Raw genomic sequence first — 15,246 nt, forward strand, 5'->3', positions numbered from 1 at the left:
TTTGTATATTTTTAGTGCGTGTCTGCATGGAAATATTTCTTTGTTTTGTTCTTTTAAAGGGCTGCTACTTTAATTTTCAATTTGAATAGCTAATGTAGTGTACTTTTTTTTTTTAAGTATTAAGTTTAGGTTTTTGTCAGGATGGAAAGGCCTCTTTTAAAAATATTATAGATTAAAACACTTTCCACAAGAAGAAAAACACAAAACAGCTGTTAAATACAAACATTTATCATTCTGGTTGAAAAACAGATACACAAATGTTTATGTTCAGTATAAAATGTGACTATGTACAGTTGCAGTAGCAAAGGAAACTAACAGTAGTCTTGCCTGTATGACAGACGCTACATGGACTGACGTTAATCCAACATGTTGACCCACTGATGACGGTTTATAATTTATTTTCAACACATCTGCTTGTCTTGTCTGAAACGAAACATGTTATTTATCAAAACAATTCTTTTTAAAAACAGCAGCACATGTGTTCATCATTTTCGGTTTGAAAAGGAATAAATGTGCTATAAAATAGCACATCTATTTTAGGAGTTTAATGTCAGAGTAAACGTTCAGTACTGTTGATATTTCTGTTATATCCTCTCTGTGAGTGATCTGTAATACTGAATACATACACTGAGTATACAAAATATTAGGCCCATCTCCATAAAACAGCAAAATCCTTCTCCCACATGTAATGCTGCGTGGTTACCAAGTAACAGTTCACAGTATTTCAGTGAGCAGTTGAGTTTTCCGAAGCACTCATTTGCATAAACTAATTACATAACTAAATAAAAGTGATTTGAACTTATTTCTATCACTGCCTTTAGTTTTATTTCGTTGTAGGTACAACATGCAAACCAGTTATAAAAGGTGGCACATTGTACTGAATGACATGCTGACTTCAGAGCGGTAATGATTTTGGGAAGGGAAACAAAAATCCTGTCACTATCTGGTAGGTGTATAGATTTGACTGGTAGGACAACCTAAATCTGATGGGACAAAGAGTGGACAAACACAGCACTATGATGAGTGTCTGAGAGCTGTGGTGCTAATAGTCTGTAGACTCAGTGTGTGACCTGAAATACTGACCTTTCAGACCTTCTAACCACTATACACAGACTGGCAGTAATCCAGTCAGAAATCATTACTGTACCCAACAGACCTGGGCCAGCATGAGATTTAAATACTTTTCATGGTTTGTTTACCAGATAGGTGGAGTTTACCATGTAGAGAAAGAGCTTCTTAGAGGGAATTTAGTTTTATTTTGTTGATAACCAACAAACTTTCTGAAGTATATCCAAACTGTCCTGATGTGGTAAACCCAGTACATCTAGCACTCCAAAATCGGTTAAAATTAACTCTTAAGTCGCATCTGTTAATTCTAATCATCACACAGTAGTGATGACATTACGCAGTGTATGTCACCTTCAGGTCTGATGAGCGATCTGAGAGATTTTCTGCAGCATCTCCTCCGACTCCAGCTGCTCGAGAGTCAACAGAGACAGACCCAGCTGGTCCTCCTGGAGGGAGGCATAGAGGGATTATTAGAGACAAGTAAAAATCAGGGAAACAAGAAGTATGTTGATCACAGACTGATCAACTATTTTCAGTGTCTTGCTAAATGACACTTGGGTCCGCTGAGACTGCTGAGGGTCTGAGGACCTCTGGTTAATCATCCTGTTCACTATGCAGCTCTAAGTAACTTAAATTTAAAATAGGAGAAGGGAAGCTGCTACATGCTAAAAACGGGCTTTTTATTTGCTCGAGGAAACAAGTGAGAACTCAAGTGGCTACAAGTTAAAGTAGATATAAAATTACTGTTTTTCAAATCAAAGTTTTTCACTCTTCTGTTTATTCTGACTTACCTGCACATCCACAAAAACCTAAGAATGATTTTTACCAGCCAAAGTAATTAATTTACCCCTTTCATGAAAACGTCCTGTACAGTAAATGCTGTAATTGTTCATTTAAGACAAAAAAGCAGATTGCAGGTGAGGTAATAATTATTTTCATGATTATGAGAAATGATTACAGTACACGCATGTCCTATCTGGACTTTTTATTTCGGATGATCGTGAAATATTTATGCTGTAATCACAAGAAAAATTGTTTATACAGCTAAATATGCTGGAATTATTATATTACGTTGACATTACAAAAAAGAAACTTTTTCTTGTGAACGTATCATTTTGTGATTTCAATAAAAACATACCTGTTATATCCTATAAGATCATGAAATAAGTTAACTGTGATTAACTAAATTCAAACATCTTTTCCCACGTCCCCCTGGCCTTTCGCACAAAAGAGACTAAAGTTTCAGAGTTTAAACTTGCTCTGTTACTTTTGCAAGCAATATTTTTGTCTTGGTCTTTTTTTGCTACTGGCGACTGTTGAGTGAACACACTTTGCTGCCTGGGTAGTTAACGGAGGCTTAAATGTAATTTCAGTCAGAGGAAAAAAAAGAAATTTGAAGCACAGATTTTACACCTGTGTGGTGCTCAACAGGTGTGAGTCGTACCTGTCTGAAAGGCTGAGCCATCTGCCGCAGGAAGTGCTTGGAGAGCTGGATGGCCTCGTCCACGGTGAGGTTCAGACTGCCGTCACTGATGTGCTCCTGAATCCAGCGAGGAAGCTTCCCACGTTTGTCTGCTCGGGCATAACGCTGTGGACAGGAGAGTCCTCACATACTGATTGATCTTCACTCAATGCAATAACCCACCAACTGCTCCAGTGGGGCTACTTTAATGCTAACAGCAGTGAAGCAGACTGACGCTAACAAATTGTGTCATGTTTATAGGCATGCTGTACTGTGGTAGGATCAAAGGACAAAAACAATTTAGACTGGGTAGAAACATCACACACCTTGTCAGCAAAAATCATGAGTCCGTAGTCGGTCTTGCCTCTGATAGCTCTGCCCACACACTGTGCCGCGTGACGCATGGCGTCAAACGTCAGAAAGTCATTCTCTCTGATCTGAAACTGATCCCGAAGGTACTCCAGACGAGCCTGAAACATGTGAGTCAGTGAGGAAAAAATATTGTGAAGCTATGAACAGAGTGATGACAGCAAAACTGTGGAAAGGACGAAAAAAGGACATGAGATTTATAAATGAACATACGAAGACATCTGTGCTTTTTTTTTTAAAAAACAATGAATATTTTGTTTAGGGTCTGCTAAGAGAGACAAATCTTGAACAAAAGGTTGTTCCTGATATCAAAAAGTACAGAAATCAGCATTACAATCAACCATATTACATATTTTGTAACTTTTGTATCACTTATTCATGTTTCCAAGCTTTTTGGTCTTTTCACAAAAACTTTACAGGACCTGAAAATGATGAAATAGACACTCAGTTACCAGTTTATTATTAGGTACACCAAATCCAAATCCTCCCTTACTGAAGGCTATTATGTTTAGTTTTTGTCGAAACTGTTTTAGAGAGGTGTTGATTCAACTTAATGGTCATTCTGGAGGCTGCAGTTTGTGGTGCTGTTGAACTGTATTTTGTTATACTGAGAGGTACCCTCATCGGTATAAATGGGGTGGTACACCTGGTTTTAGGTACGTGTACCTAATAAACTGACAACTGAATGTATGTTGCCAGTATGTTTGGTGTATTTTGGTCAACATTTGTTTTTAAATGTGCTCTAAAAATTAATTGCCTTGACTATGTTTCAGACTGACTGTCCTGTGGTTGAGTGAAGCGAAGAGGTGGGCTGCGTCCGAACAGATACTCACTCAATAGTTTATTCTGTAGTGAGCAGCAAATTGGTCATTTTCTCATCTAAAATGTGACACATTGCATCTTGGGATTGTTAGCAGAAAGTAGTGTACACGCCATAAACACTAATTTTTTCGTTCCATTGTGGGGATACTACATATAGTGGAAATTTCACACACAATTCCGACACTCAAATAAAATGGCAGAGGGTAAACTGGATTTAGTGTGAGTGATTTCGGACACAGTCATAGACACAGTGATAGTTCTGACCTTCAGGATGCGGCTCTGCGTGTAAACATAAGGCACCCCAAACATGATGACTGCTCGGCCAAAATGGTGCACTTAACAAAAAAAACAGAACAAGATTCATAATTATTATGTTGAAAAACTGACCCCAACATACCCACACACACCTTCAGGTGAAATGTTTGCTGAATCTTTATATTGTATATAACCATAAAGAAATCTGTTGCATTGCTTTTACTGTTTGCTTTCTTTCCTTTTTGATTTTGTTCTACTGGATCCACATTTCCCCCTCTCCTAAGTCATCTCAGTAAGCTGCAGCATCCTGATCATTTACCGAAATCTATTCCTTCAGACACCTTTCCCCTGGCCACAGACAGGAGGATGGCTCCTCTGCCGTTCTCACATGCCTGAAGAGACAGAGAGAGAGAGAGAGAGAGAGAGAGATTAGAGGCCAAAGGTCTGGGACCCAGTAGGAGGACAGGATGATAAAATATTACCACAAGTTTGCGTTTATTTCTTTACAGCACTGCTAATGCTAAATGGAACAATCACAGACATTGTGTAATCTGTTTTTTACCTACTTGATCTTCGTTTAGCACCGTGGCAGGTGTTTTTCCCCCCACTACACATATTTGTGACTTATGTAATAATAATAATAATAATAATAATAATAATAATAATAATGATATGTATAAAGGAGATGACAGGTGTCCCTCTGACCTCCTGGTATTTCTCCAGGGCCATGCTCGTCTCTGCAGCATCTGGAGTCTCAATGAAGATCAGCTTGTTTCTCTGGATATTCTCCAGGATACCCTGCAAACAAACGTGTACAAAAGCACACATTGGGAAACATTAGACAACTGTGCTTCTTTTTATATACAAATGATAAAATGCTCTATTCTGCTTTAAGAATAAAACAACTTACACCAAATGACTGCTGACACAATTGCTATTCTGTTTGAATGTTGCAAATACTTTAAAATAATTATTACTTATCATTAGTAGTATTATCATTAAAAGTGAGAAGAAAAATTAGGATCCATGTTTAAAAGAAAGGAATGTGTGCGTGCTGTGTCTGTCCACACACTGACCTGTTCATACCAAGACGCTACTATGTTCTCCATGTAGACGTAGCTGGTGAAAAACGCCACAATGCCATCAGGAACGATCGCAGACATCTCTAGAAGTAGGTTGCCGTAGTTACGAATCACAGCTGGAAACAAAAAGAGAAAGTAATGCTAATATATTTGAACAAAGAATAATATGTTTTGTTTTTAGAACTGTTTTAAGATATTATGTTCTGAAAAAGAAACAAAATTTATTTTTATTTTTATGGTGACATCATCATGTGATGCTGCCATTGGGACATCGTGCACTAATAAATAATGACGGCCGCATTTCTACTAACCAAAGTCTTCTCTGGTCTCAAACTTTGAGCTCAGGGCCACCTGATCGTTTCCCCTGCCAACAATCTATGGAAGACAAAATAGAGGAAGAAAGAGACAAAAAACTTGGATAGGCTCCAACAATTCAGTAATACAGTTTTAAGTGTGGAAATGATGTGATTAAGGGTTTGCATGTGGTCATGGATGTGGTGTTTCTGTGACACAATTTGTCAATTTCAGTCCTTGACCAGTTCCATAGTTTCTCTTGCAATCCACCAGAGCCACCACAGTGCATGTTTTCTTGAATGTGTGTGTCTGAGTGTATTTACACACCAGAGGACAGAGGCAAGTCCTTGCCAGCGTCATGGTGAAGGATGCTATGGTAACGGGGCGGAAGTCGAGGATTCGGGGATAGATGTCCAGCGGAGAGAGAGTCTAAAGAGGTCAAACAGAAGGACAAGAGTCAAACTGAGCAGGCATTCCTTTATCCGTGCACATCAACAGTCATTTGTTTGGGGAACACAGACGTCATCAATGCATGTGAAAAAGAAAAAACAAATAACTTCATCACAATATTGACTTGTGGAGCTTCCAGAATGAAAGAAGGAATAATTTAATATTCAGGCCACCGGTGTGAATAAAAACAGCAATACTTTGTTACTTACTGTGATACCTGTTGAGCATTTTAAACGTACACAAGATTATGACAAGCAATTCATCAAAGTACAATTCAATAAATGTAAACAAATGAACAAAAAGGCAGCAGGGAAATTCAGTCAAACATTACATGAATGAAACTGCAGGATTATATTTTAAGAAGCAAGATGATATGGAAAGTCTCCAGTAAGAGGTGTACAGAATAATCACTTCGTTTGAGGAGGAATGAAGGAAGAAGAAATGGAGCAGGTATTTTAACTGTGTTACCTGTTCAAATTAAACAATATTGAAACCATTAAACAAAAAAAAAGAGAAAACTATTCTTTGCTTTAACTGTTCTCCGCTCTGCATACACAGCCTGAGACATAGGGGTTGCAAATAGACACCACGTTCTTTTTTCCGCCGAAAGCCATAAGGCTAAAATCTTGTGAATTAAAAAAGGACAGACTGTAAACTGAGCAGAGAAGAAAGAGAGAGTGGAAACTAAACTTACCCCCGAGGTGATGACAACGGACTGAAACCTTTGAAAAACAGGTTTGATGGCTATAGACGGGTCCATACAGCTGAGAGAGGAACAAAGACAAAAACCAACGATCAGAACAGTCACGTTAACTTGATTTCACAGTTTATATCACACAGACTTAGTCTTGCATCATCTCACATGTTTGATTTACTGTAACATGTAATCAACTAATTAGAGCTTATATCCAACAGAAACATCTAATGAAGATTTTCATTGTGTAAAATAGTGTAAAAATAACTGCTTTGATTTTTTTGGGCTTCAATATTGAGGCTTCTCAGTTTTTGTAGCTGAAATATCTTGCAACATTGGTCGGCTGCTCACAGCACAGTCCTCAGTGGTTAAAACAGCTTTGTTACATTTAAAACGCTGATGGTATTTCAGATAAAGTTTGATTAATGTTCAGGTGTTTTGTATAATAGAATCACAGGTGACCTCTGCAAACATTAAGCAAAATCTACTAATTTTCAAAATGAGTGGATTTGGTTGCATTAACCATGAAGACAACACTACAGATACATTAATCAATACTGTTTCCCCAATTTTAAAAACTTTAGTTGTCAATTCTACCCCACCTGAAATGCAGCACAGGGTTGGCGATTGTTGGAGTTCTGTCTTCAAAGGGCTCAATGATTATGGTAAAACCTTCAGACAGAGAGAGAAAATATGCTTAATTTGTCAATTTAAAAAAAAAAAATACAACCAAACAACAAAAGCAGACTGCACTATGAAAAACCTAGGGCACTTTCCCATTCTTTTTATACCACAGAAGCAGTGACTAGAGAAAACATCAACATAACATTTGGGAGGTTTCAGAAACAAAATCTGACTTCTGCCGCACAACTTACTGCAACTACAGTGTCTGCCGAAGTAATACATTCGTTAACAGTGTCTGGTTTCAGCACTTAAAGATGTGCAAAAGTGTTTCAGTACCTTGGCTGTAGGTGCTGACCAGGGTAGCAAAGTTGGAGATGAGAGTAACAGCTGAGAAGTCTGCGATGTCAGCAATCTCGAGAGTTCGTAGTAACGACTGTAACCGCTCTGCACAAAACCTGGAGACACACAGAGGGATGGCTGAAAGATTAGGGAGAGAAAATGGAAGCTATTGAGTAATCAAGTAAAGAAGGACAAGAGCTAGTAAGAGAGTGAGCAACTGAGAGCGCATTAAAGAGGTGAGTGATTGTGTAAGGAAGATAATAAAGATGCAAAGTGAGAGAATGAATGAGGAAGTGATACTGCTAAGGAACTGAAGGAACAAGAGAGAGACACTGAGTGAGTACACGATTACTTGAGGCCAAGTCTGTGTCTTAAGTGGTTTGTCTGGAGACTTTAAGCAGAAATTAGGTTATTAAAAGGGATATCAGTTTTAATGCGGTGCTGAAGCCGACACTGACCTGAGAGGCTTGCGGTCGATGCAGACTTTGTCGAAGATGTCTTTGAGGAACTGCGGAGCGCTCTCCTGTACGACATGTTGGACCCTCAGACGGGACTTCAGATACTCCAGGAAACGTCTCAAGAAACCAACAAAGTGCTCTGCTGTGCGAATAGTACCAGGCACTGCCTCTGAGCGACAGGGAGCAGAAAGAAAATGTCAACTTTTTGGAGACCCAATTTTGTGTTTTTGTCTGAACTATCATTCTACACTCTAGAGGAATAAAACCAAAACCAAATTAATTTGGTGCTGATGTCCGTACCTTTAAGAATTTCATCTGGTAACACAGGATTTGAGAGGTAGATGTCCGTTTCCCTGGCAACATTGGCTTCCTTCAGCCCCTCGACCAATCGCCTGTACTCCTCCTTCAGTTTAGCAGCGTCTGTCTCCTTTATCCTATCAGACAGCAGGAGAGGCGGGGCAGAGAGGACAACAGGAAGTTTATGCACTCCATGTGTCAAGTACATTATTAAATCATTCCTCACTTACTGAGGATAAGGTTGAAATAAAAAACAGTGGATTTGTGTTACCTGTCGGTCTGATCAACAAAGCAAACAAAATAACTTTCATCATTCATCAGAATAATTTTCCTTTTTATGACCCGTCATTTCTCTTTTAAAACGTATGGTATTATAGTCAGGAAGAGGAGGAGAGACATTTTAATTATTGGTATCATTTTCATTCAGTCACGTGTGATACTAAAAAACAACCATGCGTCTGGTAGAAACTTGATTTTGATGTGATACATATTTACACAATCTCCACTTTGCCTAAAAAATAACTTTTGGGCCACAAATATGTCTACAAATTATGACACATTCTCATCATAGCCTGGATTAGCCTATTAAATAATTAATTTACAAAAAGAATATCAATAAATGCAGACACACATAATAAACAAATTAAAAATTAAAATGTTGCTGCCAGTAGTAATGGCTCATGATCATTCAGTGTCTGAGCTGTAAAATCCATTTTACAAACTGGCTGGACTAATGAGTAATGTCCAGAATACAGTTTTTAATGCAGGTGTTAAGAGGGAACATACAGTGACTAATTTCACATTTTTTGTGTCATGTGGGAGGACATAAACATTTTTTTTTTGTTATTTTGGCTGTACATATATGTGCAAATACAAACTCCAAGCCAGCAAAAGACTACAGAGCTGTTAAAGGTGACTGACAGCTGATCAGAAACAGACGTCACTGCAGACGACGGTTGAGAGGAAAAGACGTCTTTATTTCTCTAAATTTGTTTCATCTCTCCTCACGTGTTCAGTGGGAGGAACTAAGACGCGAGGACAAGATGCAAGTAATGAGTTCAACGTTTCAGTACACTTGCTGCTGACCTCTGCCGGGCTCTTACTTGTGTATGGTGTTCTGAAGTGTGTCCACATTGTTCTGGCAGCGGTCAAGTGTTCGTCTGGTGATGTTCACACTCATGGAGTCGATGCACACGTTGTCTGAGGAGCAAGGGAAAGAAACAGGAGAAAGATGAGGTGTGGGGTGAAAAGACAAAAGATAAGACAAGAAACATTAAAGCTCTTTCCAGGAGTCATCTTTGCATTAAGTCATGTTCAGAATCAGAATTACAAAATTTCTGTGATTGTTATGTAATAAATGTATTTGATCGCACTAAATCTTACTGTGACAGTTCATCTCCTCACCTATATTATGAGCCTCATCAAAGACCACTACAGACTTCTTGGCCAGCTCTTTGGACACCAGGTCAGCTATCTTGGGGTCCAGCAGGTAGTGGTAGCTGTACACCACAATGTTAGCGTGCAGGATCTGAGAGGAAATAACGACAGGAGAGAGAAAACAAGACAAGCTAAGAGAAAGATTATTCTGTAAAGAGTAGTGGTTTTGTTAGATTATTTTCAGATTAGTCAAATCAGATTAGAATCCTCTTAATGAGAAACATTTATATACTTTATTGTAAACCGCTGGGTTCCAACATATTTGTTGTGCAACGTACTGAGTAGCGTGCCAGATAGTAAGGACACCAGCCTTTCCTCCTGCCAAAGTCCTTCAGGTCGTCAAGGTTGTATATGCCAGCAGGAAGAGGCACTTGTCGGCCGACTGCATCAAACTCCTACAGACACAAACCAGAACGAGAGGAGGTTCGAGGAAACAAGAGCAGCAGACAGATCTGTGCACATACACTGAAGCTTACAGCAAAGCAGGCTAAATCACATTAACTCTGGATGGACTAAAGGGACTATTTGGCGTGAATTGTATCCAACATGTTACAAGAAATGCATGAGTCATGCTTGTGAAAGTGTAGCAGACTCTGCACCTGATGGGAGGTTTTACTCTAAAAAGCCAGATAAAAGATTTAAATCAAAAAATTTCACAATATAGCGATTTACAGTGTCATTTTGTTGTATGAATCAGGTTCTAATACAATATTTACCGGTCCCTACAGGTCCTTAAATGTAGGTACAGTTAAAGATATTAAGACTACGGGGAACAAGGGACTAACAAATGGGACTTTATTTTTGTAAATACTGGGTACCTAAGGGGCACAGTGCTGGGAAATACAACTGAAGTTTGGTGATAATGTTATCAACACTGATATTCTGTAGAACCTGTAAAATAATACATAACTGCCGCGAGCAAAAGCATTTGTTTTTATTGTACTGTAGTCAATCCAAAGACCTCTCCTCATTATTCCTACCCCAAAGCTGCATTGCTGTACCCCAGCATTGGTGGTCATTTTGGGAACGTAACTCATGTATTTTCTATGTTTTTCAATAACATACAAGTTTTAAGAGATTTTCCAAAAGCCCCTTTTGTTACCTTTCTGTACCCCTGCAGTTTTAGTTGCATATCGTAACTGTGAAATTCGTTGCACCATAATTACTTTATAGGTTCTGCAGAAACTCAGTGTTGTTAATGCCATTTTCCCCACACTTCAGTTTTGTTTCCCAGTACTGTACCATGTAGACGCACAGTATTTACAAAAATACTTATTCCTAATACTTGTTCCCCATAGTCTTGGTTTCTTCCGATAAGAATTTTATTGGTACCTGATTCATACAGTGAAATTACACTGTAAATCGCAGGCTGTATTATAAAGGATCTTTTTAATGTTATTTTTCTCAGTGTCAGAAGGCTGGTTTCATCTTAATAAAAATGTGCACAGTTCCACCTTCAAACACATATTGTCACAGATGTTGCTGATGCATAGACTTCAGTTTTCATGGTGCTACAGACTGCTGCAGTGAGCTATCTGTTGTAAATGATGCTCTCTCTCTCACACACACACACTGACACTAAGTGGATGGTCAGTTCTTGTCAAATCACATGCTTGCATGAAAATCAGTTCAGCGAACATCATAGTTCAGTAGTAATATTCCACTAATTCACAGATCAGGTGATACAGATGTTCAAAAAGTGGAAGGAAGTTGAGTCATCAAGTTGTAATCAATCAATCCATCGATTAGTTGATTGACAGAAAATGCACCTATTTGGTTAATCAATGAATCATTTGAGTCACTTTTCAAGCAAAAATGCCAAAATTTGTTGACACTGCTTCTCAAATGTAATTTTTTTTTTTTGCTTATTTCTGTTTTATATGTTTAGACATGGATTATCTTTGGGTTTTGGACTGTCAGTTTGACAAAACAAGCTAGTGTAAAAGCCATTTCTCACAATTTTCTGACATTTTATTGCTAAAATCAGAATCAGACAAAAATCTGAAGATCAATAAAATATTGGTAGTTTCAGCCCTTCAACAGAAACTACCTTCATGAAGTTTACAACGTTCAGTGTCTTTCTAATGCAATCTCATACTACAACACAACTTCACAAACTATATCCTTAAACAAAGTTGAATCCGCTCTGACACCAGGTCAACAATAAATGTTCATTATAATAACACTAAAAAGGTAGTATTTGTCATAGAGGTGTATTAAATTTCTTTCATTGTTCAGGTGTTTATGATACTATGACTAGGCTACAGTACAGGTGCATGACTGTAAAATGTCTTCAAGTGTCATAGTAAAATTTTAATTTGAACGCTCATAATAACACTCACATTGTTGTTGCTATTTTGCGATGAGGTCTTTTAGCGCACAAACTTTCCCTCAACCTGCTGCGTCTACTTCCCCTTCCGTTGAAAAATATCAGCTGGTCTGAACTGGATGAATTCAGGTGACTCGTTACCTCATAGAAGCGACACACAGGCAGGTCGGGGTTGCTGTGGCGTTGTGCACGAATGTATGATGCTGTCAGACTGTGGCACTTCCCATCAACCTCCTTACCGAAACGCAGAGAGCTCACCTGGATAGAAGCAGATCCCGGTTACAGTCGAGGCCGACAAGCATTTATTTAATCTTTTAGACATATAGCAGACACAAAGAAACAGAAAGTCCGGTTGTGTATCTAGAAGACAACGTAATGGCTGCTTTATCACTCGGTCAGCTTTAAATGTGTACGTTAGTGTGTTCGTGCTTTGTCCTGGAGAGCAGCTGTTCGTACCTCCGGGTGGATGCAGAGGTTTTTTCTGGAGGAAAGGGCCAGAGCCAGGAAGTTGTTGCTCTCCCCAGTTTGCTTGCAATAAAACTCCATCAACTTCCTCAGCTCCTCCACGACCTAATCAGACAGCAGATCAAATATACGATACAAGTTCTGACGATTTTTAAAGCATCATCTTAATACTGTTTTAAATTCAAACATTTCTGAGCAGTAGGGATAGTTAGACAGGAGCACTTGTTGCTGCTGGGATTAAACCTCTATACCCTATGAATTACACTTTTCATCAGTTTGTGCTGAGTGTGATTTTATTTGACCTTGACTCACCTTCTCGATCTCTGGAACTGTTCTGGAGCAGTATATTAGCTTGGTCACCTCCAAAGGAAAGGCCTGAGAGAGAGAACGATATTAACATATTGAGGTATTGGCTGGTGGGAAGCCACAGTGGACCATAACTCCAGTCCAACCTGAAAGCACAAGAAGTCACATGAACACACAGCTAAACTCACCCTTTGGTAGGCAACAATGAGAGACAGCAGAGAGATGGTCTTTCCTGTTCCTGATGGCATCTCCAGGACTCCATGACCCTGAACATAAACAGCATGGGATGACAACAAAGCATGCACACACATGAAGTTAACACTGTGTAGCGCTCTTCCTATTGATGCAGCAGAAAACAAAAACTGATGTTAATTTAAACTCCAACTTTGACTCATGTTTAATCACTTGCTAAGAGACAAACAGGGTAAACTGTGTCTCCATCTTTTTAGTACAAAATCCCCTCATCTTTGTTTCCCCAGAGCAGTAACACAGTACAACATTTGGAAGATACCCACTTGATTTATAAAGTAAGAAAGGGATCTCTTCAAGTCCAGTATAGAGACCAGGAATTATTACAGCTACCAACAACTCATTCACTGTTTTAAGCCAGACAAGAGAAAAAATGTGAACATATCCTTGAACTACAATCAATAATCACAGACACAACATCACTACTTCCCTCTGATAGAGAAACTGTAACTACAGTATGTATTAAGACAGTATTTGTATTGACATTACATGCTATCATTCTTCAGTTTGACAATTTCTTATTGTGTTTTGTTGCGTGTTTATAATACACTCGCCGTCCCAGCAGCAGAGCTACCCAGATACAACACTGTTTTGAATCCCACTGAGTTTATTGTATATGCATCCTGCAGAATAAACTAAGAAACACAAACACCACCCACCTTAGCATCCAGTGTCCTCTTCAGCTCCAGCATGTAGGAGTACTGCTCAGGATAAATGTAGTCATATGGAAAATACACCAACAGACCCTCGATGTTGAGCCTGGAATAAAACAATACTGACTGACTCCACACATGCAGCAGATTCAGAAAAGAGAGACAGTCTGCCTTTTTGCATCAGTATGTCTAAAAGCACAGCAACGATGCTAGCTTCGTATAGCAGCTACATAGGCTACAAACTGGACTTATTGAACTAGACATGTGTATCAAGCTAATGTGGACGCTGGTTCTACAACTCACAGCTGATTACACGAACACACAGACTGACAATAGACTTTTAGAGGATAACCTGAATAAACTGCAGCTGTCAGTGCCAGGTTTAATGTTACCTTAGCTAAATTATGTCAGCTAGGTATTGTTGAACTTAGTGCAATCAAGCTAGCACTAACAATTACCATAACGTCTGCATAGATAGTTTTTTTCTGTTCTGTTTCAGTAGAAACACTCACTTCATTTTTGTAAAACGTGAAGCAGCCGCTCCTCTTCTTTGTCAGTCACTTTCGCTGTTTTGAAATAGTCATTGATAACTTTCGTGTCAGTACAAACACCAAACTATGCAGCGATGCAACGCTCGGAGCGGAAGCTGCTGCTGCTGCTTCTTCTTCTTCGTTTATTTTTGGTAGTTTAAACGCTCCAAGGCGCATTAGCGCTGTCCATAGGTTGAAGATATATATACTTTTTATACAGTCTATGGAAGGAACTGAATAATTGCCTTCTTATCATTTGACACCAGATCGTCTTCTTCGAGCATAATATTCCTAATCCCGGAGTCACAGCGCAGCGCGTATATTTACACCTTTGCTTTCAAGTGGAGTTGACAGTTACGCGCAGTGTTTTAGAATCACTGCCCTCCAGTGGCCACAGTGTGGAACTGCGACAAATTAAATTAGTAAAAACAGCGTCACTTCTAATACTTCCAGTGAACACTTTCAAAGTAAAGTGACGGCATGGACGCGACCAGAAACAATCTTACATATTGATTATTCTCTCAACGCTACGACGCGCAAGTCGGGGATCCGGTGCCTTGCTAACGTGTTAGTGTTAACTTATACTGTTAAGAAGATGGTAAGCGCTAGTGCTATCTGGACTAACCTCGTCGATCGCGTGACCCTCGCTTTGCACGTCACGTCTGATATATGATTGTACGACTGACACGATCATTTCATGACCATTTCTGTCACTTCTTTTCTAATTGCTTTAGTTTTGTCACTGTATTTTGAAAGGATTCACCGGAAGTGGTAGTATGCTATCATGTCTGCCTTGACGCATATTATACAAATTTAATGTGTTGCAGTTTCACCGTGTGACCACAGGATGGCGACAAATACACAAGAATCTGATGGCGCAGCCAGACCGAAATTCGAAAGGTGATCGCCAAAGGTAATTAAGTGTTATTAAAATCTAATTATTTAATAATAATTAATATTAAAGTTAAAATTATGCTTGCATGGTGCATAGCCTCAAACAAATTTGTATTTAATCACATTATCACAAACTTACTGACAGTAGCACTCCAGCATAGAAATACTG

General features: G+C 38.9%; 1 protein-coding gene across 1 annotated transcript; it reads right to left on the reverse strand.

The window, feature by feature from the left end:
- Window positions 1-212: 212 nt before the first annotated feature.
- On the reverse strand, window positions 213-14,466 carry ercc2 (excision repair cross-complementation group 2). Its single transcript, XM_044203894.1, has 24 exons — window positions 14,166-14,466; window positions 13,660-13,759; window positions 12,940-13,017; window positions 12,758-12,820; window positions 12,437-12,550; window positions 12,122-12,238; window positions 9,930-10,046; window positions 9,619-9,742; window positions 9,318-9,414; window positions 8,218-8,351; window positions 7,918-8,086; window positions 7,457-7,575; window positions 7,099-7,168; window positions 6,497-6,566; window positions 5,680-5,781; window positions 5,370-5,433; window positions 5,053-5,174; window positions 4,682-4,774; window positions 4,296-4,368; window positions 3,986-4,056; window positions 2,857-3,000; window positions 2,513-2,656; window positions 1,420-1,514; window positions 213-423 (listed from the first exon to the last, which is right to left on the reverse strand). The coding sequence occupies exons 1-23, from the start codon at window positions 14,168-14,170 to the stop codon at window positions 1,422-1,424; spliced, it is 2,283 nt and encodes a 760-aa protein (XP_044059829.1). The 5' UTR covers window positions 14,171-14,466; the 3' UTR covers window positions 213-423; window positions 1,420-1,421.
- Window positions 14,467-15,246: the final 780 nt, after the last annotated feature.

Source organism: Siniperca chuatsi, linkage group LG7 (assembly GCF_020085105.1).
Source record: "Siniperca chuatsi isolate FFG_IHB_CAS linkage group LG7, ASM2008510v1, whole genome shotgun sequence".
Taxonomy (NCBI): domain Eukaryota; kingdom Metazoa; phylum Chordata; class Actinopteri; order Centrarchiformes; family Sinipercidae; genus Siniperca; species Siniperca chuatsi.

Bases quoted from the DNA above. Each gene is read 5' to 3' on its own strand.
- ercc2 (XM_044203894.1), bottom strand. The intron at 8,352-9,317 runs GTAAGAGCCCGG...GCTGTCTGATAG, and splicing joins CTTCAGAACACCATACACAA to GATAAAGGAGACAGACGCTG. The intron at 8,087-8,217 runs GTACGGACATCA...CCTGTCGCTCAG, and splicing joins ACCAGATGAAATTCTTAAAG to AGGCAGTGCCTGGTACTATT.